The 23,502-nt window shown below is 46.8% G+C and overlaps 1 protein-coding gene and 1 pseudogene across 1 annotated transcript; one reads left to right on the top strand and one right to left on the bottom strand.

Annotated features, from left to right (window-relative positions):
- The first annotated feature begins 279 nt into the window (after positions 1 to 279).
- LOC142583516 ((3R)-3-hydroxyacyl-CoA dehydrogenase-like) lies at positions 280 to 6,136 on the top strand (annotated as a pseudogene).
- Positions 6,137 to 12,529: 6,393 nt separating this feature from the next.
- On the bottom strand, positions 12,530 to 18,251 carry LOC142581850 (sodium-dependent proline transporter-like). The gene is made up of 4 exons (XM_075691296.1): positions 17,894 to 18,251; positions 15,557 to 16,033; positions 13,822 to 14,439; positions 12,530 to 13,174 (listed from the first exon to the last, which is right to left on the bottom strand). The coding sequence occupies exons 1-4, from the start codon at positions 18,143 to 18,145 to the stop codon at positions 12,596 to 12,598; spliced, it is 1,926 nt and encodes a 641-aa protein (XP_075547411.1). The 5' UTR covers positions 18,146 to 18,251; the 3' UTR covers positions 12,530 to 12,595.
- Between the last annotated feature and the right edge of the window lie 5,251 nt (positions 18,252 to 23,502).

Raw genomic sequence — 23,502 nt, forward strand, 5'->3', positions numbered from 1 at the left:
GGGTGCATGAAGTGTGATTTACAACCGGTAATATATGCAGCGAAATGCCATTAGCCAATTCATTGCCTTACACACCCGCACAACCACCAACTAAAGCCACTCTGTGAAATTTTAGGTAGAGGTTCTTCATGGAGTGCACAGTTCATGTGCGTCATTGCGACGGAACGCATGCGCACACGTGCAGCGTCCTTCCGCCTGTTATTTATCATTCCACTAAAGCCACCAGAAAGCCACTTCTGTCCCGTTATTGGCAGCTGTTACCAAATTTGCCGCCACAGATATAATGCTTGTCTGTTTCCGTTAAAATCTCAGTAATTCCTCTGACAGGTTCTGGGAGACGAGAGGTCGGCGCCGTAAACTCGTCAATTTTTTGCCCAACCCAGTTAGGCCACTATGACGTCAGCAGTCACGTCTTTCAATGGACGCCTGGCTTTGGTGACGGGGGGTGCTAGCGGCATTGGCGAAGCGGTATGCCGTGCTCTGGCTGCCGAAGGCGCCACTGTGGTGATTGGCGACAGGCAGTTGGAGGGCGCTAGGAGAGTGGCCCAGTCTTTGCCAGGTGAGTCGGAGTTAATTTCTATAGCTAATAGTTCCAGCCCACCTCATGCTTATGCTGCTGGACAACATGAAGGCATTTCCTGAAACCTCGTGACTTCGCGGTTAAACAGAGCCGAGTGTAAAGAAAGCCGCGACGATTGCTTGAAGATAGAAGACTAGCCCCAATACTTCGGCTCTCCTAGGAATGCCACATTCAGTTTTGTTTTGTTTCCTTTTGTTTGAGATAAGAAAGCGATGCTGGCTACGTAAAAAAAGCAGGTACGTGTTTAGAAAGGAATTCGCACTCTCGAACGGCCTCAGAGAACGCCGACCAGCCAATCTCGGTAACAGTACCAGGTAAGGTGGCGCGAATGGCAGATAGTTGTTACAAACGAAAAGATTCCCGAACAAAGCGCTAAAGGAAGAGATCTCCCGCGGATTTCTTGCCTACACTAAAAATGAGAAAATTAAGGTGGGGATTCACATAAATCAGCTCTAGCTAGCTGTTGCAGTCATTCTTAATTCATGGACAATTTCCAGTGTTCTGCTTTACTGCGAGAACTACGAGCATGACTTCTGTAAGAAAGCTAAAACCCCTGTCCTCGTTTTATACGTTGGCACCCACTACCCGTAATATAGCAATGAGAATATGCGGCCTTTGCTGAGTGTTTTCACTGCCAATGTAGGGTAGGTCTGACGGCGCACGTTAAGATCGCTTCTCGTATTATTTGTGGGTAGCAAAGTTTTTAGGCGTTTAATTATTGTTTTAGATTTACGCGACGAAAATAGTAAGTTCTGTCTGCTTCAAGACCTCCCTTTGCTGCTTCATTTTGGGGCAGTTCTTTGAGGTAGCATCATGGGACTCAATGCAATTGAGGCATTTAATAACTATGGCTACACATGAGTCTGCAGCGTGGGGCTCTGCGTAGGGCGAGTAAACTCTCGTGTTCTCGCAAACAACGATCTCGTGCCCCAGCCTCATGCAATTGTGGCATTGGAGTGGCCTTCGGATAAATGGTCGCACGGGGTGTCTAAAGTGGCCAACCTTGACGTGTGAGGGAATGGATTCGCCCTTGAAAATATGGGAGAGGGGGATGAGGTATCAACACGAAACTTAAAGTTAGTGGTGGAGGAGGGAGGAGAGGGTAGAGACGGGTGACACAACGGTTGACGGTAGTCATTTCTGTTTTCACAATGCTTTATACTCCACGCATCACGCCTCGCTGATTTTTCTCAGCGCAGCATTTTTGGAACCAAAGGAATGCGCGATGTTTCACTTATTCTCGCTCTGAAGCTTGTGAACAGTTCTCTTCCACATATGCCTAACCTCAGCTGCTTTCCACAGGCGAGGCCGAGCATCACGCAATGTACGCAGACGTCGGCAACTCGTCCTCGGTGGAGCACTTGTTCGCGGACATCAGGAGCAAGTTCTCACAACCGCTGAGTGTAGTCGTCAACTGCGCCGGCATCTGCTTATCGGCGCCTCTCCCCGACTGCAGCGACGAACTGTTCGACGAAGTCATCAGGGTAAAACTTAGGGTGAGATAGCGAAATGTGCACTTGTAGGGAAATACTAGGCTGCTTCATTGTGATATGTGATTAGTTAAATGAGCTGAAGGCATCACCTTCTGCTCTTCAAGCACCGGCTCCAGTGTGCCACAAACTGCGGTGAAACGCAGTTGTAGATAGAAATAAATGTTTTCATTTTCGCTGCATCATCGGCGCTAGGCGGGCGCAAGAGAGAGAGAGAGAGAGAGAGAGAGAGAGATAATGTTTAATGGCAGAAAGGTGGAGAGGTCGGCCTGAGTGAAGTGCCTCTAGCCTCGAAAGCATGTGGACCACCCAAAGCGTCACAGAACAGTCACAGCTGAAGAAGGCTATTGCTAATCCCGAGGCACTACAGTTGTTTCAGTGAGTTGCGGTTGGAATCGATATGAGTCCAGGTGAAGCGGTCAGTATACCTAAAATCCCCATATCTGAATCTGAAGCAGATCGAGTGCCTTGTGCTGGGCTTGTTTTGTCCTTTTGCATAAATGTAAGGCTACATAAATGACCAACTTGCAGGATATTAAAGGTTGCACTGCTGAACACTCAGCTCAAAGAATTATCTCTCTCTAGAAATAACTTGCAATAAAGAAAGCCAATCATCTTGAGAAAAGATGCGTACGACATTTTAATTTCGTAATGACGCACAGAAACATACGCTGCAAGCTTGATAACGTTTTCAAGACATCTCCTAGTTATCCCAATGCTATCTCAAATATCACACTCACTAGTAGTGATGCAATTAACGTTACAGATTTTCAAAGAAAGATGAATTTCCAGGATTTTCCGAAAAAGAAAGCAAGCAAGGAGGTTTTCTGCTCGGGCGGTTTGAGACAAGGCTTAACGGAAAAGCAAGGGAAAATTCAGATAACGAGAACAAAAATAAGTGAAGGAAACGCGAAGAAATACCCAAAAGGGGTGAGATTATGGCAATGCACCTCACGCCCCAGTACTTGTTCGTTTCGTTATTTTTTTACTTTCCAGAACGGCAGGCATGAAGGAAGAAAGCCTCACTCGGCTAGTGGAATCCTTCGCTATAAGCCACATTACATACGTTGCTGCTTTCCACAACTGGAGGCAGTGCGAACGAAATAAGATCAATGCGCTCATACGCAAAGTGTACAAGGCTGCACTCGGACTTCTCGACTGCACAAGCACCGACAAGTTCCTGGCCCTGGGAGTGCATTACACCCTGGAGGAAATCGCCGACGCCCAGAGGACCGCTCAGCTCGCGCGGCTATCGGAAACAAGAACGGGCAGGCAAGTGCTGCGTGACCTAGGCCTGGGGCCAAAGGAAAGGGGACCCGAAAATACAGAAGTGCCTGTACCGGACGCAATTAGTAGACGGCTACGGGTATGTCCGGTGCCAAGAAACATGAACCCTGAGTTCCACAAAGAGCGGCGGGTGGCGAGGGCCAAGGCCCTCATCGATCTCCATGCCAAAGACAGGGGTGCCGTGTTTGTGGACGCGGCAGAGTATCCACATGACAGAAAGGCATTCGCTGCTGCAGTCGTCGGGGCATCGACCGGTGCAACGAGAACAGCGGCGAGTGCGCGGACTCGAGGGGCGCATCAAGCCGAGGAGGTGGCCATTGCCCTAGCATCGCCGACCCCGAGTGCACGACTGTCCTCTGTGATTCTAGGACGGCAGTGAGAAATTACGCCAGAGCAAGGGTGTGTGGTGAAGCCGCGCGTGTGTTGCGTGTGGTCGATCTCGCGAGTGAAAGTCGGTGTGTTGTGATAAAGTGGTTTCCGGCCCACATGGGCAGTGATGTGTCGGATCGCGGCAACGCAAACCACAACGAGACGGCGAACGGGCGGCGCGAGGATTAACCGCGCCGCTGCTACTACGGCCGACCCGTCGTGGTGGTGGGAAACCAAGGACAACATGACTTCCTACAACGAAATTGTGAAATGGTACCGACTAGAGCGAAGGACTATGCCGCCACCTCATCCGGGCTTGACCCGTAAGGAGGCGGTTTTATATCGACAACTTCAAACGGGGTCGTTATTCACCCCGGTGCTGATCTGTGTTGTGTGTGCCGAAAGGAAAGAGCCACTGCAGCTGACATCCTTTGGGACTGTGCTAAGAATCCGCACGAAGCTGCAACGATGACAACGATCCCGCCGCGGCTCGAGGCGGCAACGAGGGGCTATGACCAAGATGTCCAAACCCAGGCCGTCCAGCAGATCTCGGCGGCCCTCGAAAGGCAAAGACCGAGCGAAACCGGAGGGAGGCTGCCACTCCAAAAGAGGGGCAGGCGCGGTCGACCAAAGGGAATAGTGCGGCCGCGGCCGACGTAGAGGCGCCACACGCCGCGAAGACGTCATGGCCGCGTCACGGTGACGCCTCCCTAACAGGGGAAGGCTAACCGTTCTGCAGGCATTCACAACAAAGTTTCTTCACTCACTCACTCACTTTCCTTTGGTGTCTTTCCTCCAGTACTTCCTTTGCTTTATTATTGGCACACTTGATGTCACCGGACACCATCCGATTCTTGAAAAACTGATACACGCATTTTCACGGTAAAATCGAATGAAATAAATCGTTTCGCTTGTCTGAAGCGCCTGCAAAGGTTGACATAAATCATACTTATACTCTATACTTAGGTCACCCTCTCCTTTGATACTTTCCTGAATGATTCAGATGTCTGTCAGGGATGATACAAGTTATGTACAGACTTTGAACAAACGTCCAAGATACATCTAGGTAAAAAATAAAGTCGCTATCGCAATAGTGTGATCCCTTTCCAACCGCTCACTGAAAAGAAAAAATGACGGCTCAAACAAAAGTCCATACCCTGGCGACATTTTTATGCGAAACCCACACTACTGATTCGAAATGAGCAGCTCCCTCCACTGTTGTCAACTTAAGAGCTAGTGTTTTCTGTTACTGCTAACAGAAAAACGCCTCCAGACGAGAACCTGTATAATGTTTCCACCGCCTTTCTCTTAGGCCTGCGTTGCTTGTACTTGCTCAACTGCAGCTAGTAGTGGAGTTGTTGTTTCACTTAGATAAGTCTGTCTTTTTTGCGCATAACAGACTGGAGCTTCAGGAAATGAGATGACAGAGGAACCGTGATGCGCGCTAATGTTTTCTCGTTCTTCCTCACAGCAACGAATAGTTTTATGAGAAGTTTGGCTCCCGGTGTATTCAGCTTCTCACTACTTTACGTGACTCCGTCGAAGTTATGAAAATCACGAAAATCAAGAGCCAAAAAAGAACCGTAACGGCACAAAGACATCGTGTTTCTCCCCTTCCTAGGGCACCTTTCCGGTGAACCGGGGAGCCAGCCGCGACATGCAGCGCTCCGGCATACCGCTGCCCGAAGGCGGAGGGGGCATCGTAAATGTAGCCAGCATCATGGCCAACTGCGGCTGGTACCACAATTCTGCGTACGCCAGCTGCCTCCAAGGCCGGGGTCGTGGCTCTCACCAAGTCCGCCGCAAAATAATTAGCGGCTCACGGTATTCGCTGCAACGCCGTGCTGCCCGGCACGACAGACATGTCTATGTCAGCCAGCGCTGGCGAAAGCCTCTTGGCCATGGCCGTTGATAGGATACCGCTCAAGAGGATCGCTCAACCGTGGGAGATAGCACAGGCCGTCAAATTCCTCTGTTCATCGACTGCCACTTCCTTTGTTACCGGCACAACGCTCGAGGTCTCTGGAGGTTCCGCCATGTGATTCCTTTTGGTCGTGCCACATTGAGCGCGTGCTCAGGTCAAATTCACGTGACTGTTTAGTTCTCTATCTCGGCTGGTTTTCTCTCTCGTTGCTTGTAGGTACTGAATTTCCGATAATGTCTGTTTAATCTTCATCATGAAGAAGAGACAGGCATGGTCGTAATCATGTATATGAAGAATATCGAGAATGCAACCGTACAGTTCAGTTCAGTTCCTCTGCTACTGCCCAAATACAAAAGGGTGGCTGCTTGCGCTAGTTGGTGAAACGTTTAAGCAAGGAATAAACCTTTTTTAGTGCGCTATTTGTTGGAAGAAAGGAAAGAGGCGGTAGGACGGAGTGCACACTAGCAACCAAGCTTATTACTCAGATGGCGGGTATATAAGTACAAGCGGAATGGGGGGGGGGGGGCGGGAGGGGACTAATAATATGGTGTGAAATAACTATGCAGGCGCATGTGCAAGAACAGGCACCATCGCTAGAGATACTCATTATCTAACAAGTTAATGGAAGGCGAACTCAAGCATTTATTTTCACCTTCATCGCGAGTAAGATAAGCCTTATCAATTTCAGATGCCCTGTGTCACTGTATTTGGCCACAACTTAGCAATCGTTAACGCTAGGAGTGTGCTTGCACTTCGACTGTGACCTGCCAGGTGGCTGCCTACAGACCTGAACACCAGATTGGCGTGCTCTCTTAGGCGGTCGTTAATGCATCACCATGTCTGGCCGATGTAGCAGGGGCCACACGACAATAAAATGTGGTAGACAAATCCTTTCTGCATACTTCCTTGATTGCTTTTTCTTACAGCCATCTAGATAATTCCCGACATCCGAGTAAGAAACTTGGTTGTTAATGTGTCTTATGTTAATGTTAATGTCTTGTCGCCTTTTAACGCGAGAGCATTAAGAGGAAGCTTTAGCTCGGGCCCAACTCCGACGCGGCCTATTCAAATCACAGGTAAAACGTAGAAACGCTTTTCTGAGATAACCCCGGGACCGATTTTAATGAAATTTGTTGCATTTGAGAGAGGAACTTAAATTATAGTGAGTGTTGAAACGAAAGTTTGATGTAGCCCTAAATTTTGTTAGAATAATTTTCAAAAACTCGCAAGTGCGGACAAAATAGAAACACGAAGTTTACAAATTAATGAATGTGGTGTTTTGTGGCAAGTTTACAATTTAATAGCTCTGCATCAAGAACAGCCTATCGCGGTTCTGCAAACAGTATTCATTAGATAATTCAAAGTGGGCAACTTCGATGTGTCAATTTACATATTAAGTGAATTCGTTACGTTGTCTACAAGGGCTCTGCAAAAGCTTTATTTACATATTATATAGATTTTTTTAGATTGATGTGTGAAATATCGGTCTTGTCCGCCTTAGATGTACTATTAGTCGCAATTCACAGAATTGTGATGTCCTTATTCATTGCCGAGTTACAGAGTTGTAAACTTGATAGTGTCGTTTACTGACAATATGCGATTTCCGCATATTTTTTATAAAAAATTGACGACCTAAATCAAAAGTTCGAAACAAACAGTTACTAGATTTCAAGCCTTTCTTTTAAATGTAACAAATCTCGTCAAATTTGGTGAAATGGTTGTCGATAAAAACTGATTCTCCTTTTCCATGCATTTAAATAGGTGTACCCGAGCTAAAGCTTCCACTTAAGGGTCTCGCGTTTGGCGTCCCGCGACCCGTGTCGTCCGGCCTATCGGTAAAAATCGTTTCGAACCAAATTCCGCACCGCGCATACCCAGTCACTCTTCTACCACCGAAGTTACTCACATCTTGTCTCATTCTTTACAAAGTTATTCTTCAGAATTTTGAGAATGCCAACCCACAAACAAATGTAATGTAAAAGGAAACACCAACAGCGAGTGTCTCTTATGTTAGATCTTCTCATACAGAAATCTCGAAAGTGCGAAACAATAACAGGAGGTTGACCCACGCAAGAGGCCGCGTTTCTACCACAATGCTCACCTTCGTGCAGAGCGTTCGCCGCCAGCGTTTCCCGGTAATCGTCACGGTTACATAAGCTGCAGTTGCCGGGAAGCTTGAAAGCAGTCAGGGTTATATCAGAGTCCTTCCATGTTTTTTGGAAACATGGAAGGACTCTGGTTATATTAAAGCTATCGCGTTCCACTCTTCAAGCCGAAGCTTAAGCCTCCTCCAAATTATTTTTTCCCTTCCTTCCTACGAATTTCGCACTAAAAAATGTTTTAACGCAACAGAGTTAAGGGCCTCGTGTCGCATAAAATCCGATGTCGGCGTCTTGCGTCAGACATTGTTTAGCGAAAAATCATTACGAACCTCAACCCCGCAGGCCCTCCGCGTGGCGCAGAGGCGTTACTGAACTAATTAAATTCCTCAAAGTAACATGTACCAGAAAAATCATAACGTACAACCTAAACACAACCTACAGACATAATATCATCGGATTGTAATTTGAATACACCAAAAAAACATAATTCTGTTACGCGGAAACTCAAACATGAACCCCTGTTTCAGCGTTTATACCATTCATAGAGCGGCGCCCTGAGCTCGGTTTCTTGCCGCAACACCACCCAGATGGCGCTCGCCTCCGCGCATCCGTGGCCCACGCAAGAGGCTGCCTTTCTACCAAAGCGCTCCAGCTCGCCTTCGTGCATAGCGTTCCCCGACAGCGTTTCCCGGTATATTTTACGGTTACACAAGCTGAAGTTGCCAGGAAGCATGAGAAGCAGTCAGGGATGTTATAATGCTATCGCGTTCCACTCTTAAAGGCAAAGCTTAACCGTCCTCTAAATTATTTTTCCGTGTTTATACAATGCCCAAATGCCGCGACATCTACTGTCAAAGGAATGAAACATGGTTTAACTTAATCCAAACCAATTCAGTCAGTCAGCATCTATCGAAATGTGCTGTGCCATGTCTTTTCTGTTTGTAGAAACGGTGTTTTATTTGTTGTTGATAAACATCGCGGGAGCTGATGCAACCTCCTTATTTTGTTAGTAGAGTTAGTGCGGTGATTTCTTACTTGTTGCACGACAATCAGCACAATAAATTGAACAAGTTGGTACTGGTTTATTAATAGAAAGAGCGTGAAAAACTTCGATGTCGGCAGACAAATGCTAAAGGAACATAGCGCATTGTTTGAACATATGAATAATAAAGAGAAAGATAGCATTGTTCCGGCCGTAGTTTTGTTTTTCATCGTCTCATATTTTCGCGTTCTTATCAATAACAAGCGCAACAAAATCAACACCAGTTATCACTTACTTCTCAAACACTTCCATAGAAACGAAAATAAAACAGAAGCTCCCATTTCCTAGACCTACCTGATTTGCAGCTAGAATAGCAGCTTGGGCTTGTTGGTTTTCCATCCTGGTGTTAACGCAAAACGTAGACGGGATACGAGACGAGAAGACGACACCGCAAGCGCTGAATTTTAACAACGTTTATTTGCAACGAACACGGCTTCTTATACCTTTGCCCACACTTGTGACAGGCACGTCATTGCGCACCGTGCGAAACACGCCACCCTTGTTACTAACAAAAAAACAACTTGAGCTTTTCCCACGTACAATCATTATTTTGAGTGCAAATAAAGTGCACGTTTCACATGATGTGCAATGACGTGTCTGTGACACGTGTGGGAAAAGGTATAAGAAGCCGTGTTTCTCAGTGTGTAGACGGAATCAGTGTGTAGACGAGTCGTATGTAAAAATACTGAAAGATATCTATAGCAGCTCCACTGCCACCATAATCCTCCATAAAGAAAGCAAAAAAATCCCCAATAAAGAAAGGCGTCAGGCAGGGAGATACGATCTCTCCAATGCTATTCACAGCGTTTTTACAGGAGGTATTCAGAGACCTGGATTGGGAAGAATTGGGGATAAGAGTTAATGGAGAATACCTTAGGAACTTGCGATTCGCTGATGATATTGCCTTGCTTAGTAACTCAGGGGACCAATTGCAATGCATGCTCACTGACCTGGAGAGGCAAAGCAGAAGGGTGGGTCTAAAAATTAATCTGCAGAAAACTAAAGTAGTGTTTAACAGTCTCGGAAGAGAACAGCAGTTTATGATAGGTAGCGAGGCACTGGAAGTGGTAAGGGAATAAATCTACTTAGGGCAAGTAGTGACTGCGGATTCGGATCATGAGACTGAAATGATAAGAAGAATAATAATGGGCTGGGGTGCGTTTGGCAGGCATTCTCAGATTATGAACAGCAGGTTGACATTATCCCTCAAGAGAAAAGTGTATAACAGCTGTGTCTTACCAGTATTCCTCTACGGGGCAGAAACCTGGAGGCTTACGAAAAGTGTTCTACTTAAATTGAGGACGACGTACGCAACGAGCTATGGAAAGAAGAATGATTGGTGTAACGTCAAGGGATAAGAAAAGAGCAGATCAGGTGAGGGAACAAACGCGAGTTAATGACATCTTAGTTTAAATCAAGAAAAAGAAATGGGCATGGGCCGGACATGTAATGAGGAGGGAAGATAACCGATGGTCATTAAGGGTTACGGACTGGATTTCAAGAGAAGCGAAGCGTAGCAGGGGGCGGCAGAACGTTTGGTGGGCGGATGAGATTAAGAAGTTTGTAGGGACAACATGGCCACAATTAGCACATGACTGGGGTAGTTGGAGAAGTATGGAGGAGGCATTTGCCCTGCAGTGGGCGTAGCTATGATGATGATGATGATGATAAATTTTGCCGGTCCCATAGGCACCTGCAGGGCTATGACCTATGCGGCTTCTTTTCCTAAAAGGAACTCCTGCAGGCTTCCCTGTTTCCGAAGAAACCCTCGGCAGTTTTATTTCCAGATCAGATATTCAGCGCTATTTTTATAATTGATGGCCCCGGTGGTCATACTACTTTCCTATACGGTGGGTCGCTGATATACTTTCTTATTCTTTATATGTCCCACCGGCGAGGGCCGGCTTTCTGCCAGGGCGTTCTCTAACGAGAGCGCGCCTAGTGACGAACACAATTAAATACAGAATACATTATTGCTACGCAGGCCTTAATATCTAAAGTGAGTGCAAAGACATACTCGACAGTTGTAGCAGAGCATTTACAGTCCGCTCCGCTCAGACCGGCGTGTCGTAACAATTTGCACAGTCACTCAGCAGAACGCCACCGAGAACACTGATGCGCATACGCACGACGCTCAAAGCGGCAGCGGGACGTAGAACGCTGTCCATGGTCCGCTAGGAACCCGATTCAGAAGAGCGTCAGGGTGCGTCTAGTTGCTATATTTATCGTTTCATAGCCAAGCTGAGAGCGCGTCACTGGCGACTCTGAGAGACGCACTTGTTATATAAGCGAAATCAATGCATTCTATGCAGCCACCGGTGCGCGTGAAATGCGTGCGGAGCGGAGCGTAAGCAACGCTCTGCTAAAACTGTCTACTATCTTTAACGTAATGCTATAGCCTTCCGGACCCTGCTGCTAGGAGCAGGCGACTGCCGTAGAAACCTAATAATTCCTGTGGCGACTTAATTTAAGAGCTAGATTATCGCGAATTATTTTATCTCATTGACTTACAATTGGTGACTTCATTGACCAACCACGAACCAGAAGGTAGTAACGAAGATAAGCGGCCGGCGCAGTCTCGCCGGCTGCACAAAGCCGTGACGCCGCACCGTTCAAAACGAAGGAACCAACAGGTATACGCAATTTGCATGACAATACGGGAGATGAACGTTTCTGCGAACGGCAACATAAGGCTCAGCGCTTCATGTGGAAAATAGTCATAATGGTTCTCAACAGAGCAAAATGTTCGCCTTTAATACGAGTATCCGCATCGTGGGCCCGATCTCCTGCCGAGGCGTTGGCGCGACGCCGACGAGATCTCTCCTGCTCTCGGCGCTGTTGCTCGTAGGCCAGCTGCTCCTCGGCAGAACGAACGATGTGTGGCCGTCCTATTGCGAAGTCGGAGAGAGACTTCTGCGCGCGCCCTCTGCTGCGAGAGAAACGACGTCACTATCGGCGTAGCCAATGGCGCGCCATACCTTAGCTGGGTGGGAGAAATGACGTCGCTATGGCGTAGCAAATAGCGCCCTGCACCTTCCGCCGGAAGGTTTCCGTGGTCGGACCGCGAGCGTGTCGCCTAGGCACATACAGCTCCGCTTTAAAACTATTTCTTTACTTAAGTCATCATGATAGTCTGAATCCCGTTCCCCTCTGTGTTCCTTCCCTGTAACAATACGTAGATAAGTGCATGTGCTTTATATGCGTCAGCATTTCTATGCCTACCCAACGAGAACTTTTTCCATCCGTCACGTAATAACGAATGCAATGACTCATGCCCCCATAAACAATGGCTCATACCCCCGCAGGAGCGCTTCTGTGGTCGGACCAAGAGCGTTTCGCCTATAGACATATACAGCCTCGCTGTAAAAAGGGGCCCCCTCAATTTACCAACTCTACCGTGAGAGAGCCCAACAGAATAGGGTACAGACTATTATCAAGGGCCCCCTCACCGCAGCGAGTGCCTCAAGCATTTTTCGTAGCGTCATAAATGCTGTAAACTGTACAGTGAAAATATTTTAGGTTGGTACATTCAGAGATTAGTATCTGAAGAATAAATTTTTGGTATCGCAAGACATTTTCCTCACGCTTCTTGATAAGCTTATCGCTCGATACGCGATATTCCGTGCATCAACATGTGTTTGTCTGTAAACACGCCACACCATGTCTTGGCCGTGCAGGTAAAATCAATCAATAGTACTATCACAGTATAAATAAGCAGGTGATATCTAAGTCGTGCTCATGCGCATTTATTCCCGTCTTAAAGACGCTGCTTCAACTTTTGTGCGCTCAGGGTCAAAGAATTCACATCAGCCCTTTGGACCGCGGGTAGACGCGTTTCTCGCTACCGATTTCCCGAGACGGTGGCCGTCGTTCCATGTTGTGTGAAGGGGAGGCGGTCGCCGACATCTTGTGGTATTGGAGCTCGGCGAGGCCCACCTCAATCAGCCGCTCGCGGTAGAGGACCCGGTACTTGGTTTCACTAGGACCCCAGTCGGTCTCGGGGTAAGCTGCTCGGCGCCAGCTGAATCCGCACTGCGCCAGTTTGACCACGGCGATGATGACGAGTGGTGCGAGCCCCACCACTGCCAACGCCCAGCCGAACAAGTCGGCCCACAGGGGAAGGACGTAATCGCCAACGCTGCTTCGCGGGAATTCGTACAGACTGTAGACCAAAAAACTTCCCAGGACCACGGGCGCACAGTACTTGAATGCAATGATCACGAAGTAGCTGGGACAGCTACCCGTCATGAAGGTAACGTCGAAGCAGAAGCGGTTCATGCCGTATATCCACGCCACGATGATGGCTTCGCCCAGGCAGGTGAAGAGAACGATCAGGGCGCCTAAGTAGTTGTCCAGGATCGTTAGGACGTACAGGCCAGCCTGCGCGTTCGCAGTGGACCAGCAGGAAAATAGGCTAAGAACAGTCGATGTTTGCGGGCTAATTTCCGCGCAGATATGTTAAGGCAGAAAAACTTAATCCGGAAACCCGATAGCGTAATTTTAGTTTTCACGCGAGTCAGTTAAATTCATTTCTGAGCAAGCTGGTGTTAAGCGTCTTCAATTATGGTAGCGTTGAGCTTATTATGTAGTTTTACAAATTACAGAGCAGCTACGCGAAGCATGAAACTGGAAGGTGAAATGTAATAAATTAGTTCAAGCAATCATTTCTGAGAGACTGGCCCACTCGATTCGTTTTGAACGTCTTGCAGCACGGAAAAACGTGAGATAAAACAAAAAGGCTGCACACGGGTGCGTAATCTTCTCGACTCACCACTTGTCGTTTCATGCTGCAAGAAGTTTCAAATGACCAGAAATAAATAACGCCAGATATGGTGGTTAGTAGGGCTTGTTGGTGCGGTGTGCATTGTGCAATGAACATTTGGCTTGGTTTTCTATGGCTATATCTTTTGCCCGTCAGCAACAAACCTCAACAAAAAATCATAGCCCTTGTCGTGTGTTCCCATAATCTTAGTCCCGTTCACGCAGTGTTTGCAATACCCCCCCCCCTCGAAAAAAAAAAGTCCCACCTGCGTGGTGAGGGACAACCCGATGAGGAAGCAGAACGAGCAGTACATGAAGGCGGTCGCGCTGCGCTTCTTCGCGAAGAAGGGGAATAGCTCCTGGATGGAATTGGTGAGGAACTCGCAGTTGCCCATCTGCGAGTCGACGCCCAGAAAGAAGAGCATGGCGAAGAACAGCACCGCCCACAGGTTGGGAAACGGAATCAGGGACAGGGCCTCGGGGTAGGTGATGAAAGCGAGGCCCGGCCCCGCGCTGACCACGTCCGCGATGGGAATGTCCAGAGTGTGCGCCATGTTTCCCAGGACCGAGAACACCACCAGGGAGGCGAACGCGCTGGTCAGAAAATCGACGAAGCAGATGAAGGCGACGCTGGACGACATGTCGTTGCGGAACGGCTGGTAGCCGCCGTACACCAGAAGACCGCCGGTGCCAATGCTTAGCGAGTAGAAGGTCTGCTCAGTGGCCGCACGCCACACGTCCGGGCTCAACAGCGTGTCCCACTGGGGCACGAGGAGGTACCGCAAGCCGATGCTGGCTCCGGGCAACGTGATGCCACGAATAAGCATGACGGTCAGAATGACGTACGGGGCCGTGGCGGTCACCAGGACCACCTTACCAACCACCTGCAACGATGGGTGAGAGAGAGAAAGCCTTATTACAGGCAAACGTGCAGTGAACCTCACGTATTGAAAGCGTCGGTTCTCAACAGGACCACGGCAAGGCACTGTTTCAGCGCAACATGGACGCCACTTTAGCCACCATATTGGTAAACCATTGCGGTGGCAAGCTGTGCCCGTGACGTCACGTGCAAGCCATCTTGTTTATGCAGATCTGTACGCATAGCAAAAGTGGGAACACATGTACCGCCTTCGATACCAGAACCTACCAGCTTTTAATTGTTGGTGTTGTCCTTTCTGTCCCTCGTCTGACACAAGATTGGGCTCCGGCTCCAACTTTAATGTCCTGGCGTCAATGTACGCGAGCTTGGTGTTGCTACCGCGAACCTTAACACGTTTTGACACTAATACTGTATTTAACACTTTAACACATTTATCACTCACAAAATAAGAAAATAGGTGGTGTAATATTTATTTTCGACAGAAAAGAATGAGTTCATCTATAAGTGCACAAAAAACTTCCTCGAAATCCTTGCGATCAGGATAACGCCTGACCAAAGGTCTAAAAGGACAACGCGCAACAAAATGTAGATTTTTTTAAGATTCTGGCTCTTTTGCATGAAACTTTTTAGAGCTATTGACGTATCTAATCTCCTATCGCGCACCGGCCTTACTCGCAGCAAGGTGCGCGAATTACCACATATTCCTTTAAACAAAGGCTCAAAGCAACCTAGACGACTATAATTTATCGACCTTTTTAATAATAATAATATTTGGGGTTTTACGTGCCAAAACCACTTTCTGATTATGAGGCACGCCGTAGTGGAGGACTCCGGAAATTTTGACCACCTGGGGTTCTTTAACGTGCGCCTAAATCTAAGCACACGGGTGTTTTCGCATTTCGCCCCCATCGAATGCGGCCGCCGTGGCCGGGATTCGATCCCGTGACCTCGTGCTCAGCAGCCCAACACCATAGCCACTGAGCAACCACGGCGGGTATATCGACCTTTTTGTTTCTAGGTGAAATGGATATGCTGCAGTCCGACGGCCTGCAGCGCACGCCTGTCGCCGGGTAGAGCATCGCTTCAGGCCTGCCGGATGACACCTGAACCACACCACTGACCTTTATTCCTTTGAATATGATGAGGAAAATGATGACCCAGCAGATGGCGTAACAGATGACCAGATTGGGCTGCACGAAGCCGACCTTCTCGAAGGAAGACGACGCGTTGAGAACCACTCGGTTGTAGAACATGTCGACCGAGGAGGCGTTGGCGTCTATGCAGCCGGCGAAGCGGGTGTTGTACTCACTCTGCGACAGCAGCACACTGTTGCCGTCGTAGGTGACCATGACGTGCGACTCGGCCTGTGTGTCGTTGATGCCCGCGATGACGACGCTCTTGCGAATGTTGGCACACACGCGGTTCATCTTGCGGCGCGCGAAGCATCCATCCAGGGGCACGCCCCACCATTCGTAGCAGTCTGTCCACGGCAGCGGGCTCTTGAACGAGTGGTAGAAGTAGAGCACGGCGTATGTGATTATCATCTGGTAGTAGATGGTGGTCACGAAGGCGCCCCACATCATGCCGAATGCATTGCCCTGCGGCATGCAAGAATAAAAGCCAAATTGTGTGAAAGGGGGAAAAAACTATGCAGATCTTACGCATTGTGGGAAGCGATATTATGCGACGCATGGGTTTACATCATCGTTTAATGGTCTGAAATGCCATTACCAGGTGGGCGAACATGCTTAAACGCTTAAAGACTGACGTATCGAACTCATGACCCCTTCATGCTCTCGTTTACTTCGATCCGGATACGATTCCATTGCGAAATGCCCGTTTGATCGGGGGTTACTTCTCGGCTCCTAAACGCACCCGTGGCTATCGGTCCCGATCATATGTGTGCCGGAGAAACATCTGGCTTTCCGTTTCCATTTTTGATTTGTTAAGCTGCAGAGAGGCAGCTGGTTTAGCGGTGTTTCGCGACAACGCTTCATGAACGGCAAAGCACTCAACGGACATAATTCAGTAACACCGCCCGGCGGAGGACCTTCGTGACGAGCAAGAACAGCTCCGACCCCGCGAGTCGAGCAGACTGGGACTATTGTTGTATTCAGCTCAGTTTCTACGCCGATAGGACGCCCCAAGTGACAGTGTCACAGTGCCGATGGCGGCACCTCGGCCCTGCCCACGGCGGCCCTTCCCTAGAAATAACGGCACCAACGCAGCCCACTCCGACCACGCAACAAATACAGGGTCCTACGTATTTCACTTAGCGTGTTCCAAAAAAAAAAGATTTTGTGCTTACCACTGCATTGTTCTGGCTGAAATCTTTATGCACACCCATTACATGCTCCTTTACGCGAAAATCTGTCGGCATCCGCGTAATCAATAGATGGTACCAAAAAGGGCCGACGGCGGAAAGAGCACAAAACACGTCAAGAAATGCTAGGATTGACGCCGAATTTCTTTTGGGAGGTTCCTGTAAACAAAGTGGCTTTGAAAAGAAAATTTGATGCATTTCGGTCTTGGTGCAAATTGAACCTGGGCCTCCTCGGTGCGAGATGAGCACGCTTGCCCGACGCCACCGCGGTGACATGGTCCTGGCTGAATAAAAGTTTGCCTAGTGTGTGCGTTCATGAGCGCGTTTATTACCTTCCGAGGTTGACAAACGGTATAATGCTTTTGCATTCCCACACGTAAGCAGTCTTGTCTCTTTCTTCTTTTTTTTTCTTTTTTTTCAGTAGGATCGAATTTACCGAAATGCAGCCCACACTTGCCACAGTTGATTGCCTGCGTTATTTTGTTTCTTTAAGTGAAAATTTGCCTTCGCTTATGGGGATGCGAGTTGCTGCCGCGACGGCGAAACAAGTTTATGCTTGCGCCATCGCGGCAGCAGCTTGCATCCGCATAAGTGAAGCCAAATTTGCGCTTTATTTAAGTAAACCAGCCAAGTAACTATGCGGTAAGGGTTACAATGAATGACGTAGACACCAAGATGCGAGCCTTCTGTAAAATTTGAGCAAGAACAATGCAGTGGTAAGCGCTAAATCTTTCTTCGAGCACGTTAAGCGAAGCATGCAGGACCCTTATATAACCAACTGTGTGCCGCTTGCACACATCTTTGCGAAGACTTTCATTGTTGCAGTAGCGCTCACCAGACTCAGCAGCAAATCAAATAGGTTAACTTTTTATCATACGATAGCGTTATACATGACATTAACCACACTTCGTCGTCCTTGTCGACCCAAGATAAAGCAGACTGATCCACGAGACAGCCTAATAAAACGGGTGTGCATGGGCCAATCCTGATAATGCAAAGTTGCTCGTTGACCTGCGTTCTTTTTTATGTGTTTATTGCCAAAGATGGGCAGCTTCTGTGGCCAAAGCTGGGCTGCGTTCTGCGAGAAATTTCTCCAGAACATCTACGGGCACTTCGCGCTCGACGAGATGCTCACCTGGAACATGGGCGACATGCGGAAAGCGCCCAGGGGTCCTTGACCGCTGAACTGACCTAGGAGGAGCTCCACGTAGTAGATCGGCCGGCCGATGAGCACGTTGATGACGATGTAGGGCACCAGGAAGGCAGAGCCTCCGTTCTTGTACGCCACGTACGGGAACCGCCACAGGTTGCCCAGCCCCACGGAGTAGCCGATGCAGGAGCAGATGAACTCCAGGTTGGTCGACCACTTCTCCTTGAAGACGCTCATGCTGACCTCGGCGAGGGATTGGGATGGAAAAGCTTGCTGTCACAGGCTAAAGGAGTGCGCCGAGACGAGGCGTGGCCCGGTCGTTCAAATGGCTTCTAGGAGGTCACGCACGTGGAGCACGAGAGCGAGTGGTGCGCGCTCGCGTGCGTTCTTCGTCGTTGACGTCACTCTGGCCTCAGTGCATCGTAATGATCCCAGAGATTGACACACACCCACAACAGGGGATTGGCCAAGTTGGCAGAACAATAAGACGTGAGGGAGGGTGGACAGTATAATTAGCAGCAATGAGAATACGACTGCTAGAAATTATTGATAATATTATTTTACATAAAAATAAATTACTTAAGAATAAAGGAATTAAGAATGCACGTCGCATTAATAATGTCACTGGCTTCTGTAATCTTACATGACAAATACGCGCGTTGCTCGCTGGTTGGTTGGTTCGTTGATTTGGTTTTCAGTAAAATGGCAAGAATTAAAAAATTATTTCGTTAAGTGTGCCGCGCGACTGGCTGCTCGAGGCATTTAGCGTGTACTCGCGGGCTTCTTTCACGCTGGGAAAAAAACACTTTTACGTAGCACGTATTGAACAACAGAAAGCTGTGTCGGGAGTTTTTCATGTCGTTCGACAATTTTCTCATTGACACTTTTCAGCTAATTATGACATTTGAGAAGTAAATAATTAATTAAGACTAATTATCTAATTAGGCTGAATGACAAAAGATAAGAGTAAAGCGTTGGTTCGGGCTAGTTGGTAATCCACACTAGGCCCTGTTTAAGCGCAGAATTTACAACAACCACAAAGGAACCCGAACTGTACAGGCGCGAACTTGCAACTGACGTTTAATGCAAGATGTCGTAAATATATACAGAAAAACAGACAAGAAGGAACAGAAAAGACAAGAATGAACATAACTAATCATTTGCTCGCATCGTCTAACATGTGCGCGTTGCTAAACAACTGTCACCGACTGCCCTCAAGAAAACATATTTCTTTGGCAGATAACGAAAGACAATGCGGGCTGACGCACTCATAATCATCACTGCTCTTTATTCCAGCTTCCACGATCTCGTGCGTGCACCAGACGCAGCAACGAGCACTAACCCGAAAGCTCACGTCCACCCCTGAAGGAAGCCGCAAATGATCTGTGTGCGATTACTGAACGTGGAACGTATGTTGTGTTGTGAAATTCAACCGTAGCGATAGCCTGGTTCATCTATTGCAACGCGTGGGCTGTGAATATGTATGCAACTCATTTGAATATTTCTAAAGGCGCAAAAGCCGACACATAATATTTTTGAGCAGCTACCATCACTTGTGTTGAAACCTGCACGTGGCATTAAACAATCCTAAAAGACACGCCTATCGTCTACTTTGTTGTCCTGCGCCTCGCACTGTTAGTATACCGTGAACCTCTAACAAGAAGGCCATATCAATACGTGCTATGCATAGTCCAGGAACCTAAGCCCAAGGTTTTTCACGTTTCTGCTCAGCTTCGCACGCAGCCCACGGTTAGCCTGTTTTGTGCAAATAAATATTACTAGAATATTATTATTGATGTTATTAGGTGTTATACGACAGTGTGCTATTCCACCTATCAGCCCCTTTCTTGATTTTGGAGTTCCTTGAGTGTAATATATAGCAATCATCCAGATTTCTTTAGCTAGTCATGTGTTTAACTGGTATTAGATCAAGATTGTTACGACGTGCTAATGGGAGTCATTTCAAACTAGATTACTCAGCCAAAGAAAGAAAGTACTAAGGAAAACCTTAATTTTCATTCCTATATGGTAATCCGAAACAGATTCTATTTCCAGAATTCTATGTCCGCTTGAACTGCCTGCAATTTATTGCTCGAAGCTGGAAAATTTTATTCCTTTTCTTGCTGTCGAAAGGCTGCTTCAATGTCAATAGCAAGCTATAATTATTCTTTTCGAAAGTATTAACAATGACTATATCTTCGAACTCATCAATCCGATTTCTTTTCATGAACAAATTTTAGCTTTCTTTCTCCTTCTCATTAACAGCGATAGAATGGAACTGTTCACTTCCATAAGTTTCAGGATCCAAAGATTGTGGAGTTTGTCCTGAGCGCTTGTCCCCATCCAAAACTGTGGGCGTGTTTGTATCATGTTCTGGTGTTGCAATCGCAGTGACGTACGCATTTTTGAAATACCGTTGCAACCAAGTAATTTATTCAACTTTGTTTACCAATCTACAAGATGTGACCACGCAGTACCGACCACATTAATAAGAAAAAAAAAGCAGATTCAGCGCACTTGTTGGAATCTATGCGAAGTGACGTCTTTATCAGTAGTCATTCAAATGCTGCTAAAGTAGCTGCCGTATGTACAAATGTCCTTATGTTCAACAATGCAACATGTTATCATTTGCACGGTTTGTTTATGCACCGCATAGGTCACAACCTTATTGTCATGCAATATTTATGCATTACACTGTTCACAAACGACACCAAAATGCAAACGGCAATTAATGCGGATGAGCACTGCGAGACAACAACGCAGCGATCTTTGTTGAGGGAGCGATGGGGAGAGGTACACGCACAGACATGAATGGCACGTGCTTATTTATTTATTTATTTATTTATTTATTTATTTATTTATTTATTTATTTATAAACCTCAGAGTCGGCAAAGTGGGAGTATTAGGTGAGAGGGGAATAAATAAGCATAGTTACAATATTTAATAAACAATAACAGAAAAAGGAATGAAGAAGGCGCTTGCAAACAGAAGTTAAGCGGAATGAAAAGAAAAAATGACAGGGCGCAAGGTTATACAAAGCCTAATGATAAAAGCTAGCCAGCGAACAAGGGTTTCACGGGCATAAAAAGGCTTAAATCTGCCCATGTGTCACGGTGGCACATACCCGATGGCCCAAGCATGGGCTAGGTTAAACAAGACATCGATGATTCAGCAATCTCCTCTTTACCCTTCCTCTTTACCTCAGTGGGGAGTAGCAGGCCGAAGGCATGCTCCTTGAGCCAACCTTTCCGCTTTTTCTCACATTAAGTATTATTCTCTCTCTCTCTCTCTCTCTCTCTCTCTCTCTCTCTCTCTCTCTCTCTCTCTCTCAGCCATATTTCACCGAGTCCGACCTGTTTATTTAATAAACACGGACCTGGCGATTCTGGGGTCAGGGAGTTCCTATTGCTGCAAAATGCCATGTGAAATCCACAGTGACAGTGACAAGAACTTTATTATTATTATTATTATTATTATTATTATTATTATTATTATTATTATTATTATTATTATTATTATTATTATTATTATTATTATTATTATTATTATTATTATTATTATTATTATTATTATTATTATTATCCACACCAGTGAATATATTGCTTCCCTTGGAAATGCAGTGGGTTTGCTATACTGCCACAATGACACTTCCTTTGTGCTATTGTTCCACGATGCCGTACTACAGCTATCAACGTTCTGTACCAAAAAGACGTCATTCTGTTATCCAGGAACTAACATCCCACCAATTCCTTAGATGAACACAGTCTTCGCTAATGACTGTCATATATACTGGCTTCCATTGACGCTTCCATCCTTCAGCATGACTTGCAGCTAATCTAAGTCTGGTGCAGTAAATGGCTTATGTCGCTTTATGTTAACAAAACAATACTAATCCCATTTCACCATCGAAGTAACTATATACCTGTTGCTTGCTTTCTCAATGATACTGTGCATGATGCTGCCGACGGCAAACACCTAGGCATTCATATCTCCCCTGATTTATCTTGGCCTCATCATATCATTCGGATTAATAATTCTGGTACTTGTACTCTTGGTTTCTTATGTCACAAATAGGAATTGCTCCACCTAACTTAAACGTCTTGGCTCACAAAACCCTTGTCACATCTACACTTGAGTGTGCGTGTTTGTTGAACAGCACATACCACACAAATTTATTCAGCACGCTCAAATCGATTGAGAACAGACATGCTTGGTTCATCGATGCTGACTATTCTTTCATCGCTAGCATGTGCGCATCAAAAATCCCGACTCGACAACTGCACTTAGACTACCGACGTAAAATCACCCACCTTTGTCTTTGCCACAGGTTCCATCATTCCTTGCCACCAAATAACACACTCGTCTGGCATGCCCACGACATCACCACGACCAGCCATGCGAATTCATTCTGCACACCACGTACTAACACGGTTACATTTCAGCGCTCCTTCTTCGTCCATATATGGACGTCGACGTTCTTCGTCCACGTGGATGAAATGGCCTGTCCACTTGCATCGTCACTGCAACTAACAGTTTCAAATCACTTCTTACCACTTATTTGTAATAAACTGAATAATATATCGAAACGCTGTTTATATATGCCCACTCCTCGTGTAATCTTCCATATCGTACGTTTGAGGTATAAGAAAGAAAGAAAGAAAGAAAGGAAGAAAGAAAGAAAGAAAGAAAGAAAGAAAGAAAAAGAAAGAAAGAAAGAAAGAAAGAAAGAAAGAAAGAAAGAAAGAAAGAAAGAAAGAAAGAAAGAAAGAAAGGCTCCATTTGAAACTTCTTATTGTACAATTACTGTACTAACAATGGAATCGCTCTTACTTATTGCACTGCTCATGTAGTTCTGCTGGAGCGCTATAGTCGGCGACAGGTCAAGAATGCAGTGGCAAACGCTTCGAGGGGAACGTGTGATTATGCACTTGTGAATCACTGGATGTGGGGCTGGATTCGTTAAACCCTTTGTTCCTAAGTGCTCTTGGCAATTGGCTCGAGGGCCAGTTGTGTATCGAGTTCAGTGCTCCTGAGGTTGGCTTTGTGAAGGGAGGGGAAGTCGTCTTTGCAGCTCACACGATAGCTGGCACACTATCTTGCGATCAGGTTCCCAGATCTTGAGGCAAAGAAGTTGTGCTGCAGGTTGCACCTCTACTCTGTCTAGGTGCTTGTCCGTTTGCTATTTCTCGTAGAGGTCTTCAAGCATGATAAAATTTGAAAGACCTGCCGCGCGATTGGCTACTCCAGCCACTTCGCATGTATTCGCGGGCTTCTTTCATGCTCGGAAAAACATAACATGTGCCATGATCAACTTCAGACCTTCCGAGGCAGTTATCATTCCAAAAACAGAAACATTATGGGATTTTACGCGCCAAAATCCCTTTCTGGTTATGAGGCACAGTTATCATTCTCGCTGCCGTGCCTGCAGACAAAAGTACATGAGCGAGAATATTCCTGCAGCTTACGACATTAGTAACACTAACGCTGGGGCAGAAAGCTATAAACGAACAAAAACCAAATGAATCCTAAGTGTGCATCAATATAATTTATCGAAGGGCCTGCCTAAACAAAGTACACTCCGCGATTTGAAACCT

The sequence above is a fragment of the Dermacentor variabilis genome, chromosome 5 (assembly GCF_050947875.1).
Source record: "Dermacentor variabilis isolate Ectoservices chromosome 5, ASM5094787v1, whole genome shotgun sequence".
In the NCBI taxonomy this organism is placed as follows: Eukaryota; Metazoa; Arthropoda; class Arachnida; order Ixodida; family Ixodidae; genus Dermacentor; species Dermacentor variabilis.